Here is a 25253-nt window from a genome sequence, read left to right on the forward strand (position 1 = left end):
AGACTGTTCCCAAGGTCTTTTTTCCTACATATACATTAAGTATCCAAAGAGGGGAGAGGTGTCAGTCTCTGTAGAGGACTGCCCCTACAACAATCTTCTGTGAAGAAATATATAACGTACCATGTCTTTGGCAGTTCTTCCTAACATCAGGAGGGTACATGATATTCAAGGAAGCAAATGAGCAATTCCAGCCTCCCAGCATTATGCCCAAGGTAGGCTGTCTTCAGCAGGAATCCCGTTAGCCTGACAGCAGAACATTTTGCCCTAGATGATGAGGGGTTGGGCTTGGGCTTTGCTTGTCTCATCCTGGCAAGCCTGACCTTTCACCATTGTTGCTGATGTTCTTTGTCCCCAAATAAAAGAAAGCAAGACCCCAAAATTCTCCATCCAATATGCCATAGCATCAGATCGGTTCACTCTTCACAGGATGTCAAACTTTCAGTGACCATCCTCCAAACCTAGCCACCAGTATCACTTCAGGGTTCAAAGTACTTGTTGGTCATGACATCATCCTATTCAATTCAAGGGCCTTTATCCCCTGTTGTACTTCAGGCTCTTCTGCTCCTCTGCTTCACCACAGTCCCTTTGAGCTTCAGTGCTATCTAGAGTTTGGGGAACAAGTTGCTGTCATCCTGGAAAACTGCAGGGTAAAACAGTAATAGCAAAGGTCCTGGATGAAGAGGGAAACATGTTGGGAATAGGAAAGATCATATTTAGTCCGGACAGGATGAGAATAATTGGTCTATGGCCTAACCCATCAATAATTAAGGTGGAAGAGCAATGTCCCTATTTAAGTATGTCCACATCAGCACTTTTCTCTATAACTCTCCCCATTTTGCTGTTTCACTACTGACAAGTAGTGATTTAGATGTCAAAAGTTGTAAGTTGGCAGCCTGAATTTTAACACTGACTGGCAGTCAATGTTCGTACCGGTTATAAACAGCAGGAGATCTGAAGAAAATTACTGGCATGCAAAAAAGCAATGACTGAAAACAGAATACCTGTAAATATAGAAAACCAAGGAATAAAAACTCAGCTTTCAAGAAATAATATCTCCTGTGTAATAAGAACAGTGAAGCTAGAAAGATGCAGCTAGACAATGAATACAGATAGTCCACCTCTTAAACAGCTGCAACAGTATTGTGATCATTTTCTAATCATAACTCCATTTGATATAAAGAAGTATATTTTAAGTCTCAGAAATGCGTTTATAGCATAACATAACAGCAGCTCCTTAAGTTTTTGTTCTTTCAGAGGAAGAGAAACCCGTGAAAAACTAGAGCTCTAAATGTTTAAGAAAATATCTGCCCCTTAATATTTGATAGTTACATGAAAAAAGAAGTCTCATGGCCTTTGATTTCTTTTTGCTTTATCAGTCTTACAGGGGATTATGGATTCAGCCCTTCAGCAAAGTAGAAATGTTAGTACTCTTTCTCCTTGCAGCTGTTAATATTCTGAGCTAGCGTACAGCTTGAAGAAAATCCAGCTCCTCAAAATAAATTACTGAACAGCTAAAGGCATCATTTCTGCCATTCTCTACCTCAGAACTGTAGATTTTACATTTCAACAGTTTAAACTAATGCCTCATGACAAGACTTTTGTACAATGGAGAATGTGGATTCCTTAACTTTTACAGCCATGTTATAACTCCCTGTCAACAGGCTCATAACAAAGTTGTCTCTTCTGGACAGAACCTACTCTATTTTAAGGTTAACGTGCTGAAAAGCAGGGAGTTTCTTGTTATTAGACATCGATATTTCTGTAATCTGTTGTCAAAAATGCCTTCATTTTGACCAGAGTTGCAGCGTGTTCATGAATTGCAAACCGCTGCAAGAAATGTGTGATCATTTGAGCTGAAGGGGCAGTTTTCACAGCGCTGGAGTTGTTACAGCATCTAATTTCAGAGCCACAATGAAACTGTCTGGATTACCCGGAGGGGACACTATTCAGTGCATTAATGAGGTTATCCACAAAGAGAGTTTATTACGATAAGAGGTAGATGTTCATTAGATCAGTAGTGTGATTACAGAATGTGCTGTAAAGGAAGCACCATTGGGAACTATAAGGAAGATGATTTTGTGAACATTAAACAAAATGTAAAAGCAAAACATCATTACTAAATCTGCTCCCTTTACTATGCTATCATTAGTAGTAAGTATGCACAGTTTAAAACGAAAAAATAAAACATTATTACAGATTAGGGCAAAATTGGGAAATTAGGGAATGTATTTTAAAAAACAATGTATTTCCAGTTCATTATAATCAAGTTTGATTGCTGAGAAACTAAGTCCCCATTCTGAAATGCTGTGATAATATACTGTTGTTTCCTCCAGTGTCTTTTGGGGTGGTTTTGGTTGTTTGGTTGGATTTTGGGTTTTTTGGTGGGTTGGTTTGTTTGATTTTTGTTTTTTTTTAGGTAGCTCTGTAGAATTCTTCACATATAATTCAAGCATAACATTTCAAATACAAGAACAGCAATACATAATGCAATACAGGAAATAAATAGATGCCTTTCCACTCTGGCCACAGAACTGTTTGCATTCCTAAGAAATGTGAAATAGAAGTCTACAGAGTTATCATTCCTCTGCAGTCATTTTCATTAGTCACTGGCAAATGCCTCACACACTCTGAAACCAGAGTCAGGGCACAGCCTTAGAACCAGTGCAACACAGAGACAGAAAGGACCTAGAAGAGATTATCTCATTCGTCCACGTGCAATGAGGCTCCATATTTGCCCTCTTCATGTCTGCACATGATTAACTTGTCTTTCAACAGTAATATACAGAGCACAGTATGGAATTGCAGCTATTACTAGTACTACTACAATGAAGAAGCCTACCACCAGAAGACAGGGAAAGTTCTCTCCCAGCAGTCCTGTAGGCTTAAAAAAGACTGGAAGATCTACACGTAGGATCTAAATCTAGGATCCATAGAGAAATGAAAGTCCTTTTCAAAGGTAACTGCAAAGTTCCTGAAAGTTTCTGAAAATCCACACTGAAGCTCTTTAAGGACTAAGCAAATATTACTGTTTTTTAATTTCAGGTTAACAGTACTTCAAAAAGAAGGTATTTGTTATCTTCTGTAATTGCTGCAGGTTTCGGTATAATAACCAATTCAGATTTATTTTCAAGCTAAGCAAAGTTACTCACAACAAGCTAAGTGTAATTAACTTTAAAACACAAAACCGCCAAGCAAAAGCGTAAATGCTCCATTTATTTTCCTCTTATGGATCATTTCAGGGAGACTGACCATGGGGTTAAATACTGAAGTCTCCGTATTTGCAGTGTTTTCTGCATGCCAGAACATTTAATTATTTCTTCTTTTGCATTCGCAAAAACTCTGAAGTTTCATTTACATGCAATCTAGGTTTTCCTATGCTTACTTTGCTAGATCATAACGATAGACTAAATCATGGTTACAGCGGGGGAAAACTGATTCTACGGTTTTGACATATTCATTGCATACTGATTTTTGAGGGATTTTTAAGAGAGAGACATACAGAACCCGAGGAAATTAATGGACAAGTAATGGGGCATGGAGCAATCACCTACTTGATGGATATACAAATTGACGAGGGAAAGCAGTTACTCTAAGTGACGTAAGAAACTATAAATATGGTAAGATAAGTAGAAATAGCAAACCAGAGAAAATTATTTTAACTCGGTACCTTAAAGTGATGGTTGGTTCAGAATTTAAGACTTTGATTACCTCCGGAAAATAAAGTTCACAAAGAACTAAATGCCTCAAAGCATTAATAAAGTGCTACGTAACCACACAGCTCGATGAATACAGCCAACTACTGTTGGCAGCTACACAGAACATAAGCTTGGGTAGACCTGAGTCTTTTACAGGGGTACGGAGTGTACACATCTTGAGAGAGCCACTAGACTTCACAAAGAATCAAGTCCTATTTGAAGAGATCAGAGCATAAAACATTTTAAACAAGTGGATCCTAAATGTTAAAATTATTATTCAGTTGTTCAAACTCTTCCAGCCTTAACAGGAAATGTTTAATATAGCAATGGGTAAAGGATATAAAACTTAACAAACCTAGCTGAAATAACTTTCATTGGTCTAATCAGGCACACGTAAAGAACATGTATTACAAGAGGAAATCCCTTAATTTTACAAAATCCTTAGCAAAAAACCATCAAAAAACCATTCAAAACCATCCCCCCAAAAAAGCAGCACCATCAATGGTTTTTCCTCTTAAACCCAGCAGGTTTTAAATAAGCATTTTAAACACACCAGAATCTGCAGAAATACAGAACAAAGCAAAACCTAGTGGCAATTTGCAGTCATGCTTCTCAAATACAAGTGCAAGTTAGGATCTAATCAGTACATGCTAACTATACAATTATCCTATCCTTTAATTAACTTATAAAAGACTTGCAGGTGGTTTAGGCTGAGTAAAGCTTGGCCTCTAATTTTCTGTTCTTTTGAGATTTAATGGAATTTAAATTTATGGCTAGTTTCACTTTAAAAGAACATTTGCATCACTTCATGTCTTGCTATTTATCATGTATAATGATTAAAAAATTAGCAGAAAATAAATTAAAAGAATTTATAAAGATGATAAATTATATAGTGAAAATTCAGTCACTTTGGTTTAGGTCATTCAGTGAACATTTCCAAAAAGCCTTTGTCAATAGCTGGTTAAAATAAATCCATCAAAGGAGAACTTAGCAACATGTATAATGCCAAAATTTAATAAAAAAGGAATCACATTCTTCCCCAAAATAGAACATGACAGACAGAGCTAAAGATAGTAAAAAGGGCCCAGTATTTATAACATAATACCTCTGAAAACCTACATTTAAATGAAAAACAACAAAAAATTGAGTCTGGAAGAGAACACAGCGAATCTGAAATGCCTCTGAGCAACATAACCTGGAAAGGATAATAGTGTGATATTCCACAGGGAAGCTCTCACATACCATTTTAATGGCTTTATGTTGCATAAAAGGCTGAAACAGCCTCTAAAACCCCTGTCCAGCTCAAGAATTCCTCTACTACAAGCTATTACACACAGAGCTAATACAAATCACTGGCACAGTATGATGGAGGTTGAGCTGATGGGATGCATCAGGGCCACAATACAGCACTCTGTGGAGATTTCAAGGCAGCACTGTGAAATCTAGTAAACCCTGGAAAAGTCTAACTTTAAACAGACTTCAAAGATGTTCACAGAGCACCAGGGGCCATTCCTACTTGTAAATCCCCCAGGATCATATTAAAATAAAACTAAACCCTTGGGAAAATCTCCAAAGGCTCAAAACCAAAATAACATTAAAAGGCATTACTCACTGCAATCAATTTTAAGTTTCCTGACTTTTCTAATGGTAGAAGTACTTGTTTCATGTACTTTCCCTAAGCAGCGATCACTAGTCCATTCTAAAGGACTAAAATTTGACTATACATATGTATCCAAACTGAAAATCTGCATCCTGCACCTCATTCCACTTTTATGCTTGGGACAGACTTGGATGTTGCTGTGACCTCTAATTGCTTAAAAACTGTTAGAGTCTAGGTGGGAGCTTACAAGCAATGAAAACTTAGCAAACACAGTTCAAGGCTGTTGAATTCGGTTGAGTAATTCCAACTTCAGCAACATTCCAAAAGGCTCACAAACAAGCAAATCCTTACCAGTTGAATAAGCAGGCTAATTAGGTCCGTCAGGGGTTTATTGATAAGCAGAAGCTCTTCAGCAGCCTGTGTGTCCCCTCCTGTGCCAGATTTCTGTGCCTTAATAAGGTGAGAAAAGAATAAAAGCAACCTTGGTGACTGTTGCGTTACAAGGAACAAATTAGGTCCATTAGGTGGCCAAACTCTGAACCGAAGTTTGAAGGAGACTTATAAACTCTTTTCTAGTTAAGTATTCCTGGGCTCCCAAGGAGCAGTTAATGCTCCCTGTGTCTGTAACAACAAGCCCAAAGCAAAAGGGAGTCATGCTGTCATGCCCATCCTGCATAGGCTAAATATACTGACCTACATGACATTTCTTCAGCAAGATGCTATAAACTGTATATGCAAAAGATATCTCTAAAGCTATAAATGTTTTATGCATTTGTACTCCCTTCAACATAACATGCCTATTTTAAAACTGAAGTTTGATTGGGTTTTGTCCTTTATCAAGAGGAATTTTAAGTTCAATCAAAGAAAATCAAGGTGACTGAAAAGTTAGGATTCTCAGCAACAATGTCCAGTTTTGCCCTTCTGACTCTGTGTATCCTGAAATGTTCATCATATATTATAACAATTTAAGTTATTTTTGAAAGAGGAAGAAGAAAACCTTCAAGTGACCCAAGTCTGTGATAAGATCTGTTACTACTTGTAATGCTGGCCACTGTCACCTACCCTCATCAAAACACACTCATCCTAGGCAGTGCTATTTATGACCCATCCCTGCTCCAGGATACCAGAAGGGTTTGCTTGTAATTATTCTGCACCAGCTTTGGACCATGACCCTGTACAGTTGAGCTGCTAGAGGAAAATGTACACATTTTATCTAAAGAACACATTTAAAAATCATTTCATACTGTGTTTCATTTGAAGCTCAATTCTAAAACCATCACCCAAGTATAATACTTGAGGACTTTCATTTATTAAGCAAACACAGGAGCAAGCCCCCTGAGACAGGGGACACTACTGCTGAGGCTCCACTGTTGATACTGATGAGTTGAAAGGATAATGCCTTTCTTCTGGAAAGAATATAGAAATAAAACAGATCTGGAAAGCTGTTTCTCCAGGTAATAAGACACATTGTAGTGAGTCTCAATGAGGGATATACAAATGACCTTTAATGCTGAAGTATAAGAAAGGCAGAAGAACATAGCATATAGAAGGTAAAACAAAATGGAGTGTCTATATTAATCAAGAAGGGGAAATAAGTCACCTTCACTTCAGCAAAATTTACAATAGCTTTTCTGGTTAGTGCTTGGATGAGAAAACAGGTAACTGTTGGACTTTATGATAGTAATGGTCTTTTCCAGCCCAGTTGATTCTATTATTCTATGTTTGACTACTTTCTTTAACTTCTATATATTTAGTGACCGCAGAAAGCAAACTCTTGAATGAAGCTCAAAACAGCTATCAGCACCATTCATCATAAAGCACTGAAATGCAAAGGAGAAGTGGTGCCATGTTTTGCCTATGCAGCTGGATAAGTTTATCACTTTACATACAAAAAACTAAAATAAAAAGAATTCAAGTGGAAACAGTACCATCTGTAAAAGTCAGCTTAAGCCTCAAAAATGGATAATAGGAGAAAATTTGATTCTCTTTTTCAAGTTCAGTTTTAGAAGGTATCTTATTCAGAAGATCCCTATAAAAACAGTCCAAGAATATTTGTCATCACTATAGTGATGCATTTAGTGACCCATGGATAGTGGAATACTGCGTAGATGCACTGTAAATAGCCACCAACTAATGGCCATCATTCAGTAAGGCATGTGTAATGATGCAGCTGTAGAAGCCACAGGGGCCCTTTGACAAGTATTATCAAGTCAAGTATGCCAAAGCAAGTAAATTCACTGTAAAACTAGTTTTATAGGGGCACAGGAGAGAGCTGTGCTTTAAAACTCAGTTTTCTAGCTGCCTCCTGTTCCCATTGGCTTTCCAGAGCAAAGCAGATCACTTTGGCTAGAGCTGGACAAAAGTGGAGCTGGAGTCTAGCACATCAATCAACTGATGTATTCAGGCAAAGCCAGAATGGAATTTGGCTTTGAATGTATAGATTTAGTTTTGTATCTAAAAAAAAACCACCAATCAAATTCACTACTATTACTAATCCATGGGTAAGATCCTCTTTCCTCATACGTGTCTTCACCACCGTTGCATGGAAACTAAGTACAGAATTTAGGCCTCTGTGATTACATGGAGTGATGCCAACAACACGACAATCAGCACTTAGCCTACAGAATTTGATTTTAAAAGTGATTCTTAGATAAGAAACTCATTACAGAACCTGCTAACAGCGGACTCAGAAAAGACACGGTATCATACCATCAGATCTAAATTAAATCTCTTCCAAAAAAAATCAAGGAAACCCCCATCTCTCAGGATTATAACATCACTGATTACATAAATCTGTGTAGGAAATAAAGTAGGGGCTCAATTTTCTATACCCACTTCATACATTAAATCTTCTTATAACCTCCCCCCCCAAAATAACCAACCCTTGGAGAAGGACTATGTCAGATTGAAGAAGCCATGTCCTGAATGTACAATCTAGCTACAATCTTTTGAATCTCTGTCCTTCAGATATATTGGATCTAAAAGACTTTTCTATTCCTCAGTGGATAATCCCAAGACCATAAAAAACTGGCATGAAGAGTATGTGGTGTTGTTTGAAGCCTAGAGAAATTGCTTCCACTTGACTAACTTCAAAATTTGGCAGGTATTTTAAAACCAAAGCAAATACTGCTAGCTTAACATCATGTCTAAAAAAAGATGAAAGCTTTTTCTTTTGTTCTTGAGAGAGTTATGTGTAATTTCCTTGAATAGTATCTTTTTGTGCTCCATTTCTAAGGAGGAGGAGGTCTTCATTGGAAGAGGAAGTCCTATCAATGCCATAATTTGCAGTGGTTCAAACAAAAACTTGGAAGACAAATTGAGCAGCATGAGAGGAAATACTTTTGTCGGTGCACAGGCAAGGGTTTCAGATGCTCTTCAAGTACAGTATCACATGTGATTTATAATAATAAGATTTTTTTATGGAGTAATCTTTTAAAATGAATGGAAGAAAAATGCTTTGAACTATCATCAAGCAAATGTTGAATTACAGAAACAAAACAGCTAGGATCTGTGTTTCTAGCACACAATGAGGCTAATGTAGATATTCTGGCCTGGTAACTACATGAAACAGTGACATAAAGTTGAAAAATACATGCTTTTCTCTTTCCACCACACTAAAATGTCAATGAAATCAGATTAGTGGGAATTTCATTATTAGGATAACAGGAAGTTATCTAAAAAGGCCAAGCTGGTCAGAGCCTTGGGTGACATGGTTTAGTGTAAGGTGTCCCTGCCCATGGCAGGGGGTTGCAACTGGATGATCTTAAGGTCCTTTCCAACCCAAACCATTCTGTGATACTATGGAAACTGTTTAAGGTGGTGATGATCCCAGGAAATGAATTCCATACCTGTAAAGTCTGGCGCACAATGTTGGCTGTATACATCAGCATGCAGTGCAAAATGTCAAGCAAGGACAGAAGCGGTGCATTCACTGTCTTGGTGCTGCTTTTATCATCTGCCTCCAAGTACAGAGCCACAGTTTCTGTTAGGAGACTACAGATATGATGAACCAGTCCTACAGAGAAAGTGAGACAAAAAAGAGAAGTAGGCTCTCAGGAAAAGAACAATGTGGAAGGTAGCCTAGTTAAAAATCATAGATTAGAATAAAGAAAAAGTCACATACATTATGAATGTGTATTAAATTTCCTCTTTTTATCCATTATTCTAATTACCTTCTCTCCTATTCTGTTTGGAGCAGCTCATAGAGTTAAACTGATACAATCAAACTTGCTAAGTGCATGGAAAATTACATAATATTCATTAAATAAAAGGCATTCTTTGAGTCCTAAACTTTTCCATAGCATGCTGGTACACAAGTGTCCTTCGCAACACTCCTGGTCACAAGAATGAAGCAACTTCCTCACGCTGTATAAAATGACACATCAAGCTCCGAGCCCAAGATTTTGCGTCTTAACTGGTGTGCCAATTACAACCTCTACCATATGCTTTACAATCTTATGCTTAACATAAAATATATTCAGAAGAACATTATATAAGGAACACCAAATACTACACCTAAAACGTTATTAAGATTTGTTTGACTGATGGTGATCAAAAGTTTCCTGAAAATATCTTCTTGTTTTGAAGCTTTTTTTAAAGCTCCTTTGGAATATAATACCATCAACTCCTGTAGCTTGCTTAACCCACAAATCAACTGACATACCAGAAAAAACATAATCCATTTCAAGGCAATACAAATTAAATTCAGAATGTTTCTTACTCTCAAATACAAAATGACTGAGTTCATTATGTTTGATCTTACATCTTTCTCTTCCGGAGATTCATAAAGAATAAAAGATATTTTGTTCCTCATCAAGAACATAACTATGTTGTAAATTATCTTATTTTAAACTGGTAATTAGCCATAATGTGATTTGGGTGCACACAGGCAGTAACATCGTGGTATATAGAATATTAGGTTTTAGTCCTCCATGACTCTAAAATGACTGAAGTATTTCACTGATTTCACTGAAGTAAAAGAGTGCTTTTATCAGTTCTCCTTTAAAAATAATTGTATGTATTTCTACAAACATCAGTACAAGATTAAAAAGAGACAATCCGCAATCACACCGTTCAGCCGTAGTGAGGAGTCAAATCTGTGTGGTGTTGAGCTATTTTGTCTTTGAAAGATGCCCCATCAGTTAACTAAAGTTCCATGAAATATTTTCCTCCCCTATTCATCAAGCTTAATACTTTCCCCAGGAAATGAAACAAAAACATTAATTTAGAATACAGCTATGGGTCAGGATCATAAAGACTTACACTCTTCTTGTATCTCGCATCTTTTGTGTTTTTATGATTACTAGCATTATTCTTTCACCATGGTTTGATTGATAGACTACAGCTCAGGCTAAGCTTTGAATTTCCTGGAGTTTTGTCCGCATAAACTAAACTCTCCAAATTACATCAGTCTCATCTCACACTTTTCATTTCCTTCTTTTTTAAAGCACAATTTCTGCTGCAGTTCTGAGCACTTCATACAAAAATGAGCTGGCATGCAGAGACACGTTGAAGTGATGTCACCAATACCCACCAAGAAGCAAAAACCCAGCCATAATTCTGTGTTTACCTGATACAGAACTTGTGCTTATTCTACACCTTTTTTCACCAGATTAAATTAGAATAAACCTAAGAAAACAATCCAGTAAGAGCTGGTCCCTATCAAAGCAACGTCTGCTAAACTGCCTGCAGGGATATGTCCAAGTACACTCTGTTTCTCCCTCTAGATGACCACAAAACCCACAGCCACATCAGACTGAATGAGTCACCCTGTTATTTCTAGATGGCTTACACAAAACCCTCAAGACAGTGACTTGGAGATGAATGCTGAGAAGGCCACTTTAAATAAAGGCATTGTATTGGTCATCATCAAGAATTTCTAATCAGTAGTCCCCTCTATATTTAGAGCACTAAGTAGGGAATGATAGCAGTGAACAGAACAACAGGATCCATGCCTATGATCTGCAATCCTTTCCCTTTTAACTTTAAAGAGAACTACTTGTTTATTGCTTTGACTGTACCAGCCTGAGTCTCACAACTGCCTTGTTTCTGCTGTTTGGTGAACAGAACACTTGATCTTTGGCCCAGCCATTGAGATATGAATAATATTATCACCTAGATTTTGTTCTCTTCAAGTATTTACATCCTTAGGCTATGTGTATTAGCAAACCCTGCCTCCGAACACCTGAAACACAGCAGAATATTCACGTTCACTCTGTTAACGAAACCATCAGAATTAGATTTTAGGTACATACGTGCTCAGACAGGGTTATATGTACAAAGCTATGCATGTTAAATTTGGAAAGTTTGGGGAAAACCAAAACTTTTCCTGAACTTTAAAGACCTTTGGGAAAAAACACATCAAAACTTCGTAATAATGATATCTAAAATACTGGTGCAAAATGTTCCCTAACACGCTGCATGATTCACACAGAAACCTGATAAATACTTGGTTCCACAGATAAAACAGACTGACCTCTTGGCCAAATAAATAAAGTTCTAGACGTGCTCTTTAAATGACTGCATTGTGTCACGACACAAGGAAAATTGGAGGCCACAACTGTAGACATGTAAATACACTCCTTGCTTACACCACAAGACAAAATACACGTTCTTCGCCCTCAGAAGAGAAAGTTGGGAAGCTGGTATAATTTACAGTGACCACGACAAAATTCAACGGGAGTTTAATGGCCGTGGTCACTGGCACTGTAACCGGTTTACTCAAAACTATAAAGACTATAAAACCTAAAAGCTATAAAACCCAAGAGCTATAAAGATCAAGAGTGACATGCCTCAGCGTCCCAAAATAGTCTGAAAAAAGACAATGCAATCCTAAACAAAAGGAGACTGTATTCGTCACTCTGGAAATCATAACATAAAAATTGCCTACGTATCTCTGAGTTTCAGAAGATATACTAGAGGTTTTCCCCCAAATTTCACAACCAATTCAAGAACCGCATTCTTCTTAATTTCCAATAGAGCCTAAAACAATATTTAGCTTCAAAAACCTCAGACAATATATTTCTGAGTCATATTTAGAATCACAGAATAGAATCATAGAACAGTTTGGGTTGGAAAGGACCTTAAGATCATCCAGTTCCAAACCCCCTGCCATGGGCAGGGACACCTCACACTAAACCATGCCATCCAAGGCTTTGTCCAACCTGGCCTTGAACACCACCAGGGATGGAGCATTCACAAAAATTTAACAGACATAACATTCTTATGTAGTAATTCTCATTAGAAAGTAAAATAAAAATAAGTAAATAAGTAAAAAATTGTAGTAATTCTTCATTAGAAAGTAAAATGAGCTCAGATTCAAAAGGCACATCCCATGCTCTCCTGAACTTTGGAAGTGGTGCATCTGAATCTGAATCCGAATCCTGTATCACAGAGGAGAGCTAAAATTAAGTCAAGGCAGACTGAGAAAAGTTATACATTTGGAAGTATTCTGGTACTTCCAAGGATGTTGGAAATAGCCCACTTTCTCAAGAGAAAAGTGTTAGCAACAGTTTATGTGGATGAAAGTAATCCATCATGAGTTCTTTCGGATAGGGATTTCTTACTAAGAGAATTAAGTAAAAACTTATCTAACTTACAGGATTTTTTTGTTACTCTATTTATTTGCAAATTTTAGCAAAGAAGAAGCATCACATCCTATTGCTCATAGATGTAGTTTAAATTTATTGCAGTACTTGTTAGTGCACTAATGCCTTATATTTACTTGTAAAAGAAGGATCTTCGAAATATCAAGTGCAGTGCTATTCAAATTTTGCATAAAAATAATCCAAAACTTGGATTTTGCATTAGAATTATGTTTATAAATAAACATAACTAGAATTGAACAAAAAAAACTCTTCTAATTGCTGTCCAAGATTCATAACATGTAAAAAAGATTGCATGCAAAATTCCTACCCCCAGTTCTATAGCATCTAACAACCCAGGTGTTCACAGCAGAGCGTTTCTCCTGCGGAGACCTCTAGAATGAACTGAACACGTTGCTAATATCACTCTATGAATGTGGACTGTGATGACTATGTTTGTGCTTTACAAATCTTTTCTAAAGATGAAAGGAGTCTTTTGGCCCATGCTACATCTAATCAGACAGAATGTGCCATGATACCTTCTGGAATAAAAGCTGAGGGGAGATATTTTATTCTCACCTATTAGCAAGATGGATAAAGGAAAAGACATCTTCACATCCAAATCATACAAAACATAAAAGGGGAGCCTAGGAAGCGATCTTCTAGGCAATCCTTTCATACCTATCAGCAATTAGAGCATTCAACAAAGCTTTCTGCTTCCAGCTGAAGAAAACGTTAGAGCAGATGTACTTCCTCGAACAATGCCACCAGCAGCAAATCCCTCAGCCTGGCACAAAGCTTTCCCTTTGTTCCCTTCTGTCTGGTGCTGTCTGGAGAGATTTTTCCCTATTTGCATCACACCTACACAACTGACTCCTCAAGGATGTTACCGTATACGCATTCTCTAAGACTCTTCTTCCTTCTTTGACTTACAGAGTGAACGTGGTTGGGCTTTTGGCCTGTTTTTAAACAAAACTACTCAAAATAACAACATATTGGGAACTAGAAATGACACCAACAAAGTAACCAGAAAACATATTTGATAATCTTTTTAGATTTGATAATCTTTCTAGATAAAACTCAAAAACAATCCTGAAGAAGATCCTGTACTCTGATAGATTCTCTCACATAGGAATTCACTCCTAAGTACCTGAGCACTTAAGATAATCCATCATGTCATAAAGATTCTTCATAAAACCTTATTTACCTATTTAAACCTGGGATTTCATTTGCATTCCTTGCATCACAGCCCTACCACTCAAGGGTTCCTGTTTTGAATGACTGAAAATAGGCAACATAAAGCAAATGGTATCTTTAGGGTAATGACATTTTTAAAAGAGGCTTGCTGCTTTTGTTGTTATTTTTGTTCGTTATTTGTTAGTGTTTCTGTTTTAGGAACTATTTGTGCTAGCACTATATTATTACTGAGGGAAGAATATACTAGGACAGGAAATTCGATCACCACTGATTTATATGAGCAAATACAGCATACATATGGACTGTAATGATGGTCAGGGGATCAATTAACAGTGTTGTCAAGACATTAACAGCGTCTCATGTCAGCAGTCAGGTTTGATTTGTCTGGATATCATGCTGTTAGCACCACAGTCTCCCAAAATACTATCTGCTCCTTATGTTCTGTAAGTAGATACAATTGGATATTTACTAAAAAGGATGACTGAAAACCATACACACAGGTGGGATCCACTGAGGATGCGCACACAAAGTTTAAATGCCCGTATCAGGTGGCTTGTGAGGCTGGACATGAAACAAAGACTTTTTCTCTTATTTATTCAAATAAAAATTTAGCTTGTCAGAGATGAATTTTAGTGACCAACAGAGTCATAAGATTTGCTACCAGTTCTGTCCCTAATTCAAATATTATGTACATCACAAATAGGCTGCTTGTTTTGTTAACTGGGTAGCACAAGGCCTTTGGATGCATGTAAAACCAAGTGCTATCATCCCACGAGCTGACAATGTGGTGCTCTTGAAGCAGACCTATGTACTCAAATGGCCCTTATAGCTGGGAAGACCTGGCGAGGGATGGAGGTAGGGGTAATACAGTGACTGCATGGAGTTTACACTTCAAATATTTCTGTCCCCAGTTGTGCATACATTAAACACCTAATTTGCATTATTTTCATACGGATTTAAGCATTTTTGTTGATACAGTCTTGCAATACGTCAGTTGTGTTGTACTTGCAAGCACAACCTTCCACCACAAAAAAGTTAATTAAATAAACCAAGATTGTGGTAAGATAAAATCACCTTGTCTGGACTGGCTATTATAAGGAGTTATAAGGCAAACTCTACAGAAGCTTTTCAGTCAGATATTTTTCTCTATATGTCTAAGACACATGAGAGCTTGTATTCCATTCTACAAAGCATAGTAATCCTATGACATGCTATACTTCCAGTCATATCCTGATACACCCAATTTCATCCTTTACAAGGTGTCAACTAAAATAAAATGCCCTGGTTTTGTCAGACAGAAGTTAGATGATGCTTAGGAGATTTTCCAAACAGCAGGTGTTAATGATCTGCATGAGGAACAACACTATTTAACAGGACACCTTACTCTTTGCCATGCTGTAGTCTTTAAAACCTCCTCTAAAACTAGGCTGAGGTACTAGCAGCTGTTGCTTCACAACTACATGCAAGAACTTCTGCTTGCATGTTGTGAATTAATAGATAGTGTATGCTTTGTAGAAAAACAAAGGCTGCATGAATTCAGATCAATGGCAAAAACTAGATGAGAAGATCTTCACTAGATTAAAATCTGGGGTTATTTTGTTAGGTTAGGACTTCTTTGCATTGCAGAGTCTTGTAAAGATTCAATAAAGACTTTTGACTTACTGCTCAGAAAGACCAAGCCTGCAACAATTACCATGTGATAAAATACAGGGGAAATTTACATCCTGAGCTAAACTTAGAACTAGAAATTCTTCTAAAGAGATAGCTATTTTAATAATAGACTTCCTGTCACACAAGATTAAACCCTGTTTATCTACTTCAAATGTCTTAACGGGCTTCTGCTTTGGCATCAACTTTCTCTTCTACCAAAATCCTTGAGAGACCACAAACTCTGAGAACTGCCTTTTGACAAAACCTGTACAGACCAGATATGAGCTGCCTCAGAATGCAGATACAGCCCTAAACTGTTGTCACAAATTGGCAGCATTCAATAGCTTTGAATTATTAATTACTGTAGCCAGGCCTTCAAGAGCCCCTGCACTGAGAGTGATAAGGACCCATGAACCTCTCTGAAGTTTTCAGTTTTAAATTGCAGAAATAAAACACAGCTGTCAACTGTTTCCCATATATATTCAGCAAAGAATACGAGTACGAAATCTATACATTTCCCTACTGAAAGTTCATGCTCTGTAAGAAAAGATACTAAATACCTTTATTCCCATTCCTCTCGGTCTATTTACAACTAGTCCAAAGATCAAAAGCAAACGCTGGAGTATCAACTAAGAGAAATGTGCTTGTGGTTATTACAGCAAAACTGAATCCATGCCATAGTTTCCTGTAACATCCTGTGTTATTCATCAACTAAGTTTACAAGAGAAATGAAAGCTGACAACTAGTAATTGCAACTGTCTAAGGTGGTCTTGGTGTATTTACACTTACATGATCAAAGACCTTAAACAGAGGTCAGGATGTTACACGACAGTAAATCTGGTTTTGCAGCTATGACCAGATTAAATTTCATAGCCTTAAATCTACTTTGAGAGGTCAAGTGTTTCCCAAATAACTGTTCGGATAACTTTGACCATCAGACTCTCTAATTTGCTATCATATGGCCATACCAATAATGACATATTTGATTAAATCTCTAAAATCTAACCACAGACTTCTCACCTCAGATGTTATTATCCTTCTGATTAAGTGGCTCAGGCATATGTCTTATTTTGTTTGCATGAATGCTTGTTCTACATTGACCTACCCGTGATTTTCAAACCTTGCCACTGGGATCTTTGAGCTGGAACCCATCACACTGTGATCATGCTGTCACCTCAGACTGTAGATAAAGTGCCTTACCTAATGGTTCATCATTAGTACAGCCTAGACCAACAGAGCCTTCATTTGATGTCAGCACATCTACCTGATCCCATCTTATCTTGAAGACTACACTGAGCTAAGTCAGCTGGTACAACTCAGTTTATTTAATGAAGAGGTACTCCTGGCTCTGGAAGAACTGTAAGCCTACATGTGTTTGAATACTGTATTCCATACCTTGTCTTTCCTATCTCAATAGGACCTACCCAATAGGAGCATGGGTCTACTGACACTGGGCTGTGAACAGCCTGTACCTTTTCTGTGCAGGTGGCAGCTGCTGGGAGTAGTGGAGCCTGTGTATACAGTAACTGACTGCCTCAGACTCTTGGGGAAGTTCCTGCATAAGCATTAGAAGGAGATCACATCAAGTGGTTTGGTCTACAAGGCCATCTTGGCCCACGTCACGTAGTTCTGAAACAAAAACAGTGAACTGTACCATCCATCAAAATAACAAGCTGAACTGGATCCTGCTGCAGATCTGATGTTTAACTGAGAATCTGGATTCCACTTCGCTCAAGGGCAACTGATTTGTTCAGATGTGAAAAAGAGGTTGACTGATAAATTACCATGAAAGAGCTGGCCACCACAGAACAGGAAAGAGGGATTTAGAGAGACAGGATTTTTTTGTTGAATGGGCATACCCTGAATGTATGCAAAGGAACAGCAAAGGAAACCTAGTATGCAAGCACTGGTTTAGTACCTGTACTGGTTTGGGCTCAAATTTCTTCATAGTAGCTTGTATGTGGCTATGTTTTAGGTTTGTGTTGCAAATAGTTTTGACAGCAAACTGATGTTTTAGTTACTGCTGAGTAGTACTTACACAGCATCAAGACCTTTTCTGCTCCTCACACCACCCTCACTTTTACCCTTCCAATTCTCCCCCCACCCCACCAGGGTTGGGGGCATTAAGCAAGCGGCTGTGCTGTGCGTAGTTGCCAGCCAGGGTTAAACCAGGACAGTACATTTTCCATCTACTCTACTGAGCCTGCTCTGTTGAGCAGAGGTGTTTATCAGACACTGATGTACTGTAAGGTCCCAGTAACTTCTCCAATTTGCTCCAACATAGGGAGCTTCCATTACCCTGGGCCAGGGTGTGCTTCATGTGACACTTCTTATGTGCCTTGAGCACTTCCAGCCTGTTTATGCCCAGATCACTGGTTCCAGAAAGCAAGTTAAAGCAATGAAAGTAAGTTCAATCTTTTTGTTTGACAAGATAGACAACGCGGGTGGGAGGGAAAGGCAGAGCTTGCAATGAAAGGATCACATTCCTTTGTTCCTCTCCCATGTTATCTCAACTGAGGAGACAATCATAGAATCCCAGATTGGTTTGGGTTAGAAAGGACCTTAAGATCATCCAGTTCCAACTGCCTGCTGTGGGCAGGGATGTCTTACACTACATGATGACTAAGTCTCTGTCCAATCCACATAGTGGTGGCATCAGGGCATATTTGATAGGGCTTTCCTCTGTTTATGTGAAGAAACACTTTCTAGTTCAGAGAGAAAGCTAGTATATCAAACAGCCTTAGGGATGCCCTGTGAGCTTCAATACAGGAGCGCACACTTTTCCAGAAGGAACTAACATGCAGTTTCTATGTGTAGATAGCTGAGAGCTGCTCAAAACTTTGGCTCTGCTGTGAACCAGGCTTGTCCTTTGCCTGTGCTCATCAAAACTTCTTGAAAGAGAGAACTGACCAGGCTTAATGAAGGTTATGCTTTAAGTGAGATGGCTTTTAGAAGCAGGCTACAAAAAGCTAAGTCTGGATCTTCTTCATCTTTGGATGCCAGAGAGGGACTCTTTATCAGGGACATAGGGGTGATGGGTTCAAACTAAAACAGGGTAAGTTCAGGTTAGATATAAGGAAGAAGTTCTTTACTGTGAGGATGGTGAGGCCCTGGCTGTGGCTGCCCCATCCCTGCTCCCACATCTAAGCTTCCATGACAGAAAGCTGGTGCTGGGCATCACCTACATCACCTATGGTGAGCTCTGGAACAATGTCACTACCATGGCAATCCACCCTTGCTTAGCCACTTAAGACTCCACCTGCATACTGTGCTCAGGGCAGCACTCTCAGGTGTCCCAGAAACCACATTCCAAAATGCAACCGTCCAGCCCCTGCTCCTAAACCTAAGGTGCCATGACATAAAACTTTTGCTGGGTATCAGCTACACATGGTGAGCTTCAGAATACTGCCAACCAGCACAGATATCCACACTTGCTTTGCCACCTGAAACTCCACATATGCTGCCTTTCCAGGCAGTGCTTTCAGGTGACCAAGAAGCCATTCTTTACAATGAGGGTGGTAAAACACTGGCACAGGTTGCCCAGAGAGGCGGTGGATGAACCATCCCTGAAGACACTCGAGGCCAGGCTGGATGTGGTTCTGGGCAACCTGATCTGGTTGAAGATGTCCCTGCGCATTGGAGGGGGTTGGACTGGATGAGCTTTGAAGGTCTCCTCCAACCCAAACCATTTCATGAGAGTATTCTCTGATAATTTATAGTGTAAGTACAAAATGCACATAAAAATACAACAGTGCTAAACAATATTATAAAATTAGATCATAAATAGCAAAAGAAAGCATCAAACTAAAAAGACTACATAGAAATGTTGTATTTTAAGCAAAATTTGAAAAATAAAAAAGTATTTAGGTAGAAAAACAAGAACATCACAGGAAACAGCCTTAAATAATACAGACTAGTGCGCAAATGGTTTAAAGAGATTATTTTGACATCAAGATGTTTGTTCAGTCCACAGTTTTCCTGAAAATAACTTAGAAGAGGAGACTATCTGGCTGGCTGAGAGCTGTGACAGCTACTGAAAACGTCTAAAACAAAACAAAACCATCAAAACCATTCTTTAAACCAGGGAAAAACCTCAGATTTCATTTATCTGTCCACTATACAGACCTGGGCCTGCCAAAACTGGTGCTTGTTTTTAGCAACTGAGAAAATGGATTTCTTTCAGTAGGATCACGTAAGTATACCTGAAGAAGACTATTATCCCTATGACAAGAGTAATGATTGATGTGGTTTGATTTTGCATCTAGTACTTCATATGTTTGCAACTTTACACTTACCTAAATTGGCAGTGATACACTACGTTCATACTGAGACTGTTCGAACAGCTAGAACAGAAAGTATATTACAGCTCTACAACCTATGGTATAGTAACTGCATTCAGACTGAGTCTCTTTTCAAATATATAGTCATACTTTAAATTTCATCACTTAATATCATCTTTTAGCTTACTAATTATAGCTGACAAGCTACACATGGACATCATAATTAGATTTTCATTTATTATCTGTAATAACTTAAATAGTTTGTGTCATCATTAGTTAACTTGTAGCTAACATGATAGCTACGCTTTTACCTACTTATGTATTTTCTCTCAAGCTGATCAAATGAACCAGTGCTAATATATGTGATTTGAGTTAAGCTTGATGGGAGTACCAGCATGATGTCTAATGATAATGCCTTATTAGACTGCAGGAAAAGCAGCACCTACATGAATGCAAAGATGACCATCTCTAGAGGGGAGGAAAATAAAATCAGGTTTGGGCTAAGTGGATGAGGAGGAGTGTAAGGCTTTGAAGACTTTCTACTTTTTCACAATCCTGTCATTAGGAAACTTTCTGATACCCACATCCTCAGATGGAAAATCAATGCCTTCCATTTTAACATACAAATTTCATTTTTCAAATGAGTTTTCTGCTTCTAAATGTTATTGGAGCAATCATTCAGCCAAAACCTGAAGTCTTAGTTTTGTCTAGGAATTGGATAAGCATAAAAAATGTCCATTACGGTTGGCATATTAGAAACCTAGTCTGAGTTTTGAAATGGCTCTATTTATTGAACTAACCTCCCACTGTTAAACTAAACTGATCAGTTATGTCATTAGATTTCTGCATAGGGCCCCTGAGACTAGAATATCATGCAATGAAAAGATTCTGAACAACTTTTGTTACCACTTCTTTCTCTTCCATCCATTAGGTGTCACAATGAGGTTATCTTCGCTGGTTTAAACAGGCAGCTATATTGCAAGATGATCCTAGTGGGAAGCTTACACCCCAGGCACAGAAAAGACCTGTCCTCTGTTACAGTGCAGCACTGGTGAGACAAGACGTAACAACCTGTTGAGCCTTTATTAACTTATTTTATCCTTTGAAGACTTAGCAAGCATGCTGTGACATTCTGTGCCCTACAGATAGGGCTCTCAACAACAGGCTTGGTTCTACTTCAATGGCTTAACTGTTTCTCACAGCAATTACTGTTTCTATTTTCACCCTTTTCAGGTGGCTGTATTGATGAACATCACAGGTTGACACACCAGGTTATTTTTTCCTCAAAGACTTCACTACTGCCATGCTATTTTGACATGATTCCCACTTATCTTTTATGATACCAGGCTTCTACGTTTACGCATGTGATGTTATACACTTCCACCTGAACAACTGGCATTTTGGGTCAGAAAAACATGCCTTAATACTGTTAAAAAACATTCTGAAGTTCAGAACATCATAGAAGAGACTTCCTCAGGCTCAACCACCACTTCCTAAATAAGCTGTAACTCAAATGAACAGTGACACACAAGTACTATACTGTCTTTAGATGTTCATGCAGACATCTCTGTGCTCAAGACCTGAGCTAACTACTACAGTTCTGGCACAGAGCTACAAAAGGCTTCCATCCCTCATGGCAGAGGCTGTAAGGTGCATACTTCCTAAGCAAGGGACTTTCCCTATTACATCCAAATGATACAGGAGCAAGAACTGCAACTGCTCAGAGAGGATGATACAAGCCTGTCTGCATTCATTTTTTGTATTTCAAAATAATTTGTCACTTTACATTTATTTTACTGTAAGATATTTTTGTTTCTAAATGTTGGTTAAATGCAGAAAAATTGGTTTTTGGTTCTTACTCATACTGATTTCCCTAACTTATCCTCTCTGCCAAACTTTCCATTCAGAATCACAGTACGCTGAATATGAACTAAGCTTTACATTTTCTTGGAGCAATGTACAATAAGCAGGTCTAAAGTACTGCCCTGAAACAATACGTTTTCTACCTTCAGTCACTGAACAAATAAATATTCCTACATTGTTTCCTATATGAGTTTTGCAGAAAACTCCTCCTAGGTATAAAGAGGGACTACTACAGAATAACCAAATGGTTTCAGAACCTGTCTGAATGTGTCTGATTTCTTCACAAACTAGTCTGTGGTTTTGGTTTTAAGTGCGCATTAGTTCATTCATTTTATAGGATTTTATAACTACTGCCTTTCCCTTGCAAGTAGACTTCTCCTGTATGACTAATCCATGGTGCTCTTGATCACTGTCAAGAGTGAGTTAGTTTCTTGCATCTTGGAAGAAAACCCAGCAACTCTGAAGCCAGCTACTCCAACAACTCACTCGTATTCCTAAAACCCAAGTCTCATGCAGTGCCACACTGACACCTTCTCCATGTGGTATGGGAGTTCAGACTACTGCATAGGTTGGTGCAGCATGAGGAAGACCTGAGTTGCCAAGTTAGTGCTGCCTACTTTCAGGAATGCTGATGATTGAGCAGGAGAGAGAGCCAGCTAGGAAACCAGAAGCTGTCCCTTAAACACTGTGGGCAGCACAGTCAAATGTCTTTTGGAGACTGAAGCTGAAATCCAATTCTCTGTGAGGAAGTGAAAGGTAGAACATAGAAACCTTTGGGATCTAACTAGGGAGCTCAGAATTCATTGTCATTTATCAATCATTATGTTAAAGATATGTGTATGTTACAGATTGACACAGGTTTTCTGCCTTTTTGTTTTCCATGAGAAAGGTTAAAGTTGGATGCTGGTCTCACGAGTGCCACTTTTATGGCTATGCAATATTTAACAGAGTTTAACAAAATGACACACAAAGACATTTGAAATCTAATTAATCTCTTGACATTGGACTAAAAGTCAAAGCAGTGAACCACAAGATGAATAAGGATACCTCATCCACAAAGGCTGATCTTTCTTTCATGAGGTGCAAATGAGTTATCATCATCTGACTACAAAGTTTATTGCAGATCTCTTCCTTTTTAATAACTGTCCCTGCTTTAAGCACCTAGTATGCTTTCTTAATACGATGTTGAATGTAACACGTGCTGTAGCTGACATTCTACATTTCCATCAAAGGTCCTTCTTTAGGAACCTCAGTTTTTCCAAATACTACTTGAAGCCTCACATACTAATAATAGCTGTTGCATTTTGACACCATTCAAAGACTATTTTTATTGTTCTAAACCCCACAAATTCAATTCTACTTTAGTTCCTGAGATTTCAACAGTATTAATACATAAAGTTTAAGATTTGCCATACCAGATTAATAGAAACTGGTTTTGAGCATTCAGACAAGCATCTTTTCTCACACCGCTAGTGGTGGTTACTTCAAGACAGTAGCCAAAAACAGGATCACAGCAGTAGAGCCTGAAAAAGGTCATTCAGTTCTACATGACTAGTATTGAACTTTATATATAAATCATCTCCTTAGAAGACCATCATGAAAAACAAAAAAATAAATAATTTATGGAGTATAATGAGATTCCAAAAAAGCTGAAAATGTACACTCATTTGTAAGTAGTCCTGGGCTGCAAACAAGTTACTACATTAGCTTTGAATGACCATGGAAACCTTTCCTAAAGACAGAATTGCTAGGAATTACTTTTTATACATACTACTAAAGATAGTTGTTCATATAATGTAGTAGATTTGAGGCATTATGAGGAATAAACACCTGCAGACAATCAGAAGTTATCGTAAGATTTACCTTCCAATAACCTGTTTTGTTCATTTCTTCAGAATGAGGATCCTGCTTTATCCTGTGTCATAGCACATGCTATACTGGGAGTTGCTCCCAGGCACTGATTGATCCTGTGAGATCATTACATGGGTTACCCTCCATAGCCATGGAACAATACACTGTTGAACTCAGTGGTTACAAACCTAAACCAGAAGACTGCAGATACCCTAAAAAGCAAATGGGTGTGAATACACAAAAGACCAGGGAGATACATTAATTAACAGATATTAACAGGCCTGTAAGTAGACCTCAGGATACTACATAAGTTTAAGTTTTATGCTTTGTAATTTAGTAAATGCTAATGGAAACAGAATTCACAGATGGCAGGTTTTACCTCCACCAGTAAGGACTATTACATTCCAGGGTATAAGCTGAGATCAGTTAGCCCCACTTTGATCATGTCATCACTTTATGGTAAAAGAAGGAAAACTGTTCAAGAATGATTCTCCTCTTTCATTTACATTCTTTAGTTGCTACCTGAAGGTGAAATTACATCCTTTGGTTTTCTGCAACCTAATTTTTATTGGGATGGTCCAAGATAATAGGTTGCAAATGTAATCACAGTATCACAGTATGTTAGAGATTGGAAGGGACCTCAAAAGATCATCTAGTCCAATCCCCCTGCCGGAGCAGGAACACCTATAGGTACGGAACGTGTCCAGGCGGGTTTTGAATGTCTCCAAAGAAGGAGATTCCACAACCTCCCTGGGCAGCCTGTTCCAGTGTTCCGTCACCCTCACTGAGAAGAAGTTTCTTCTCAGGTTTAAGTGGAACCTCTTGTGCTCCAATTTGTAATGTTTTCTAAAATTCTATAATTTGGAAATTTTAGGTATCAAAATTCCTTCCTTTCTGTAAGTGTACAAGTACATACATATGTGTATTTTGTGCACATCAAGTATGGCACTACTGTTTGCTGTACATTAGCCAGGACTATTTAATCGATAACAGTATTATTGCCTTTCCCTAAGTAATGACACTACCATAGGTTTGTCTACTTTCCTCAGATACTAGCTACTATAGAGTGAATAAATACTTTGTATATTTGGGCCTCTATGTTCTCTCAAGTTAACTTAAAATCATCTAATGATTTCAAAAGATGGGGAAAGGGAGCAAAGAGATCAAAAGAGAGAAGCCAAGACAGAGGGAAAGAGGGCAAGTCTCATGCTTTTAGAAAACCATGCTAAAAACAACCACTGTTGTCTTGGATTTTTAACATCTCACCCTAACTATTCATAAGAGACCCTACATTAATCCCAGTCTCCTTACTGAATCCAGTCTCAGTAATTAAACTGAATCATGTCATTCCCTTCTGATTATTAAGTGGACATTGTCATTAAAGTTAACAGAACAAATGTTTAAGAGCTGATAACACAAGTACAAGCTCTTTTAAATTCCCTCTGCAACTTCAGTTGCATATGTTATTCTCTCACCTTTAAACATTACAAGTGGTGATCACCACATGTCTGATGTATTGTCATGCAAAAGGAAA

At 38.1% G+C, this 25253-nt stretch overlaps 1 protein-coding gene across 1 annotated transcript in view; it reads right to left on the minus strand.

The window, feature by feature from the left end:
- Window positions 1-25253, minus strand: part of ULK4 (unc-51 like kinase 4) — a 185473-nt gene that overhangs the window by 55377 nt on the left and 104843 nt on the right. Inside the window, exons 33-34 of the mRNA XM_061373135.1 lie at window positions 9144-9310; window positions 5647-5745 (exon numbers count right to left, since the gene is read on the minus strand). Coding sequence (XP_061229119.1) covers window positions 5647-5745; window positions 9144-9310 — 266 coding nt within the window. The remainder of the gene's footprint in view (window positions 1-5646; window positions 5746-9143; window positions 9311-25253) is intronic.

The sequence above is a fragment of the Neopsephotus bourkii genome, unplaced genomic scaffold (genome assembly GCF_033783945.1).
Source record: "Neopsephotus bourkii isolate Nb327-2 ecotype Australia unplaced genomic scaffold, CSIRO-AGI_Nbou_v1 NB_1629, whole genome shotgun sequence".
NCBI lineage: Eukaryota > Metazoa > Chordata > Aves > Psittaciformes > Psittacidae > Neopsephotus > Neopsephotus bourkii.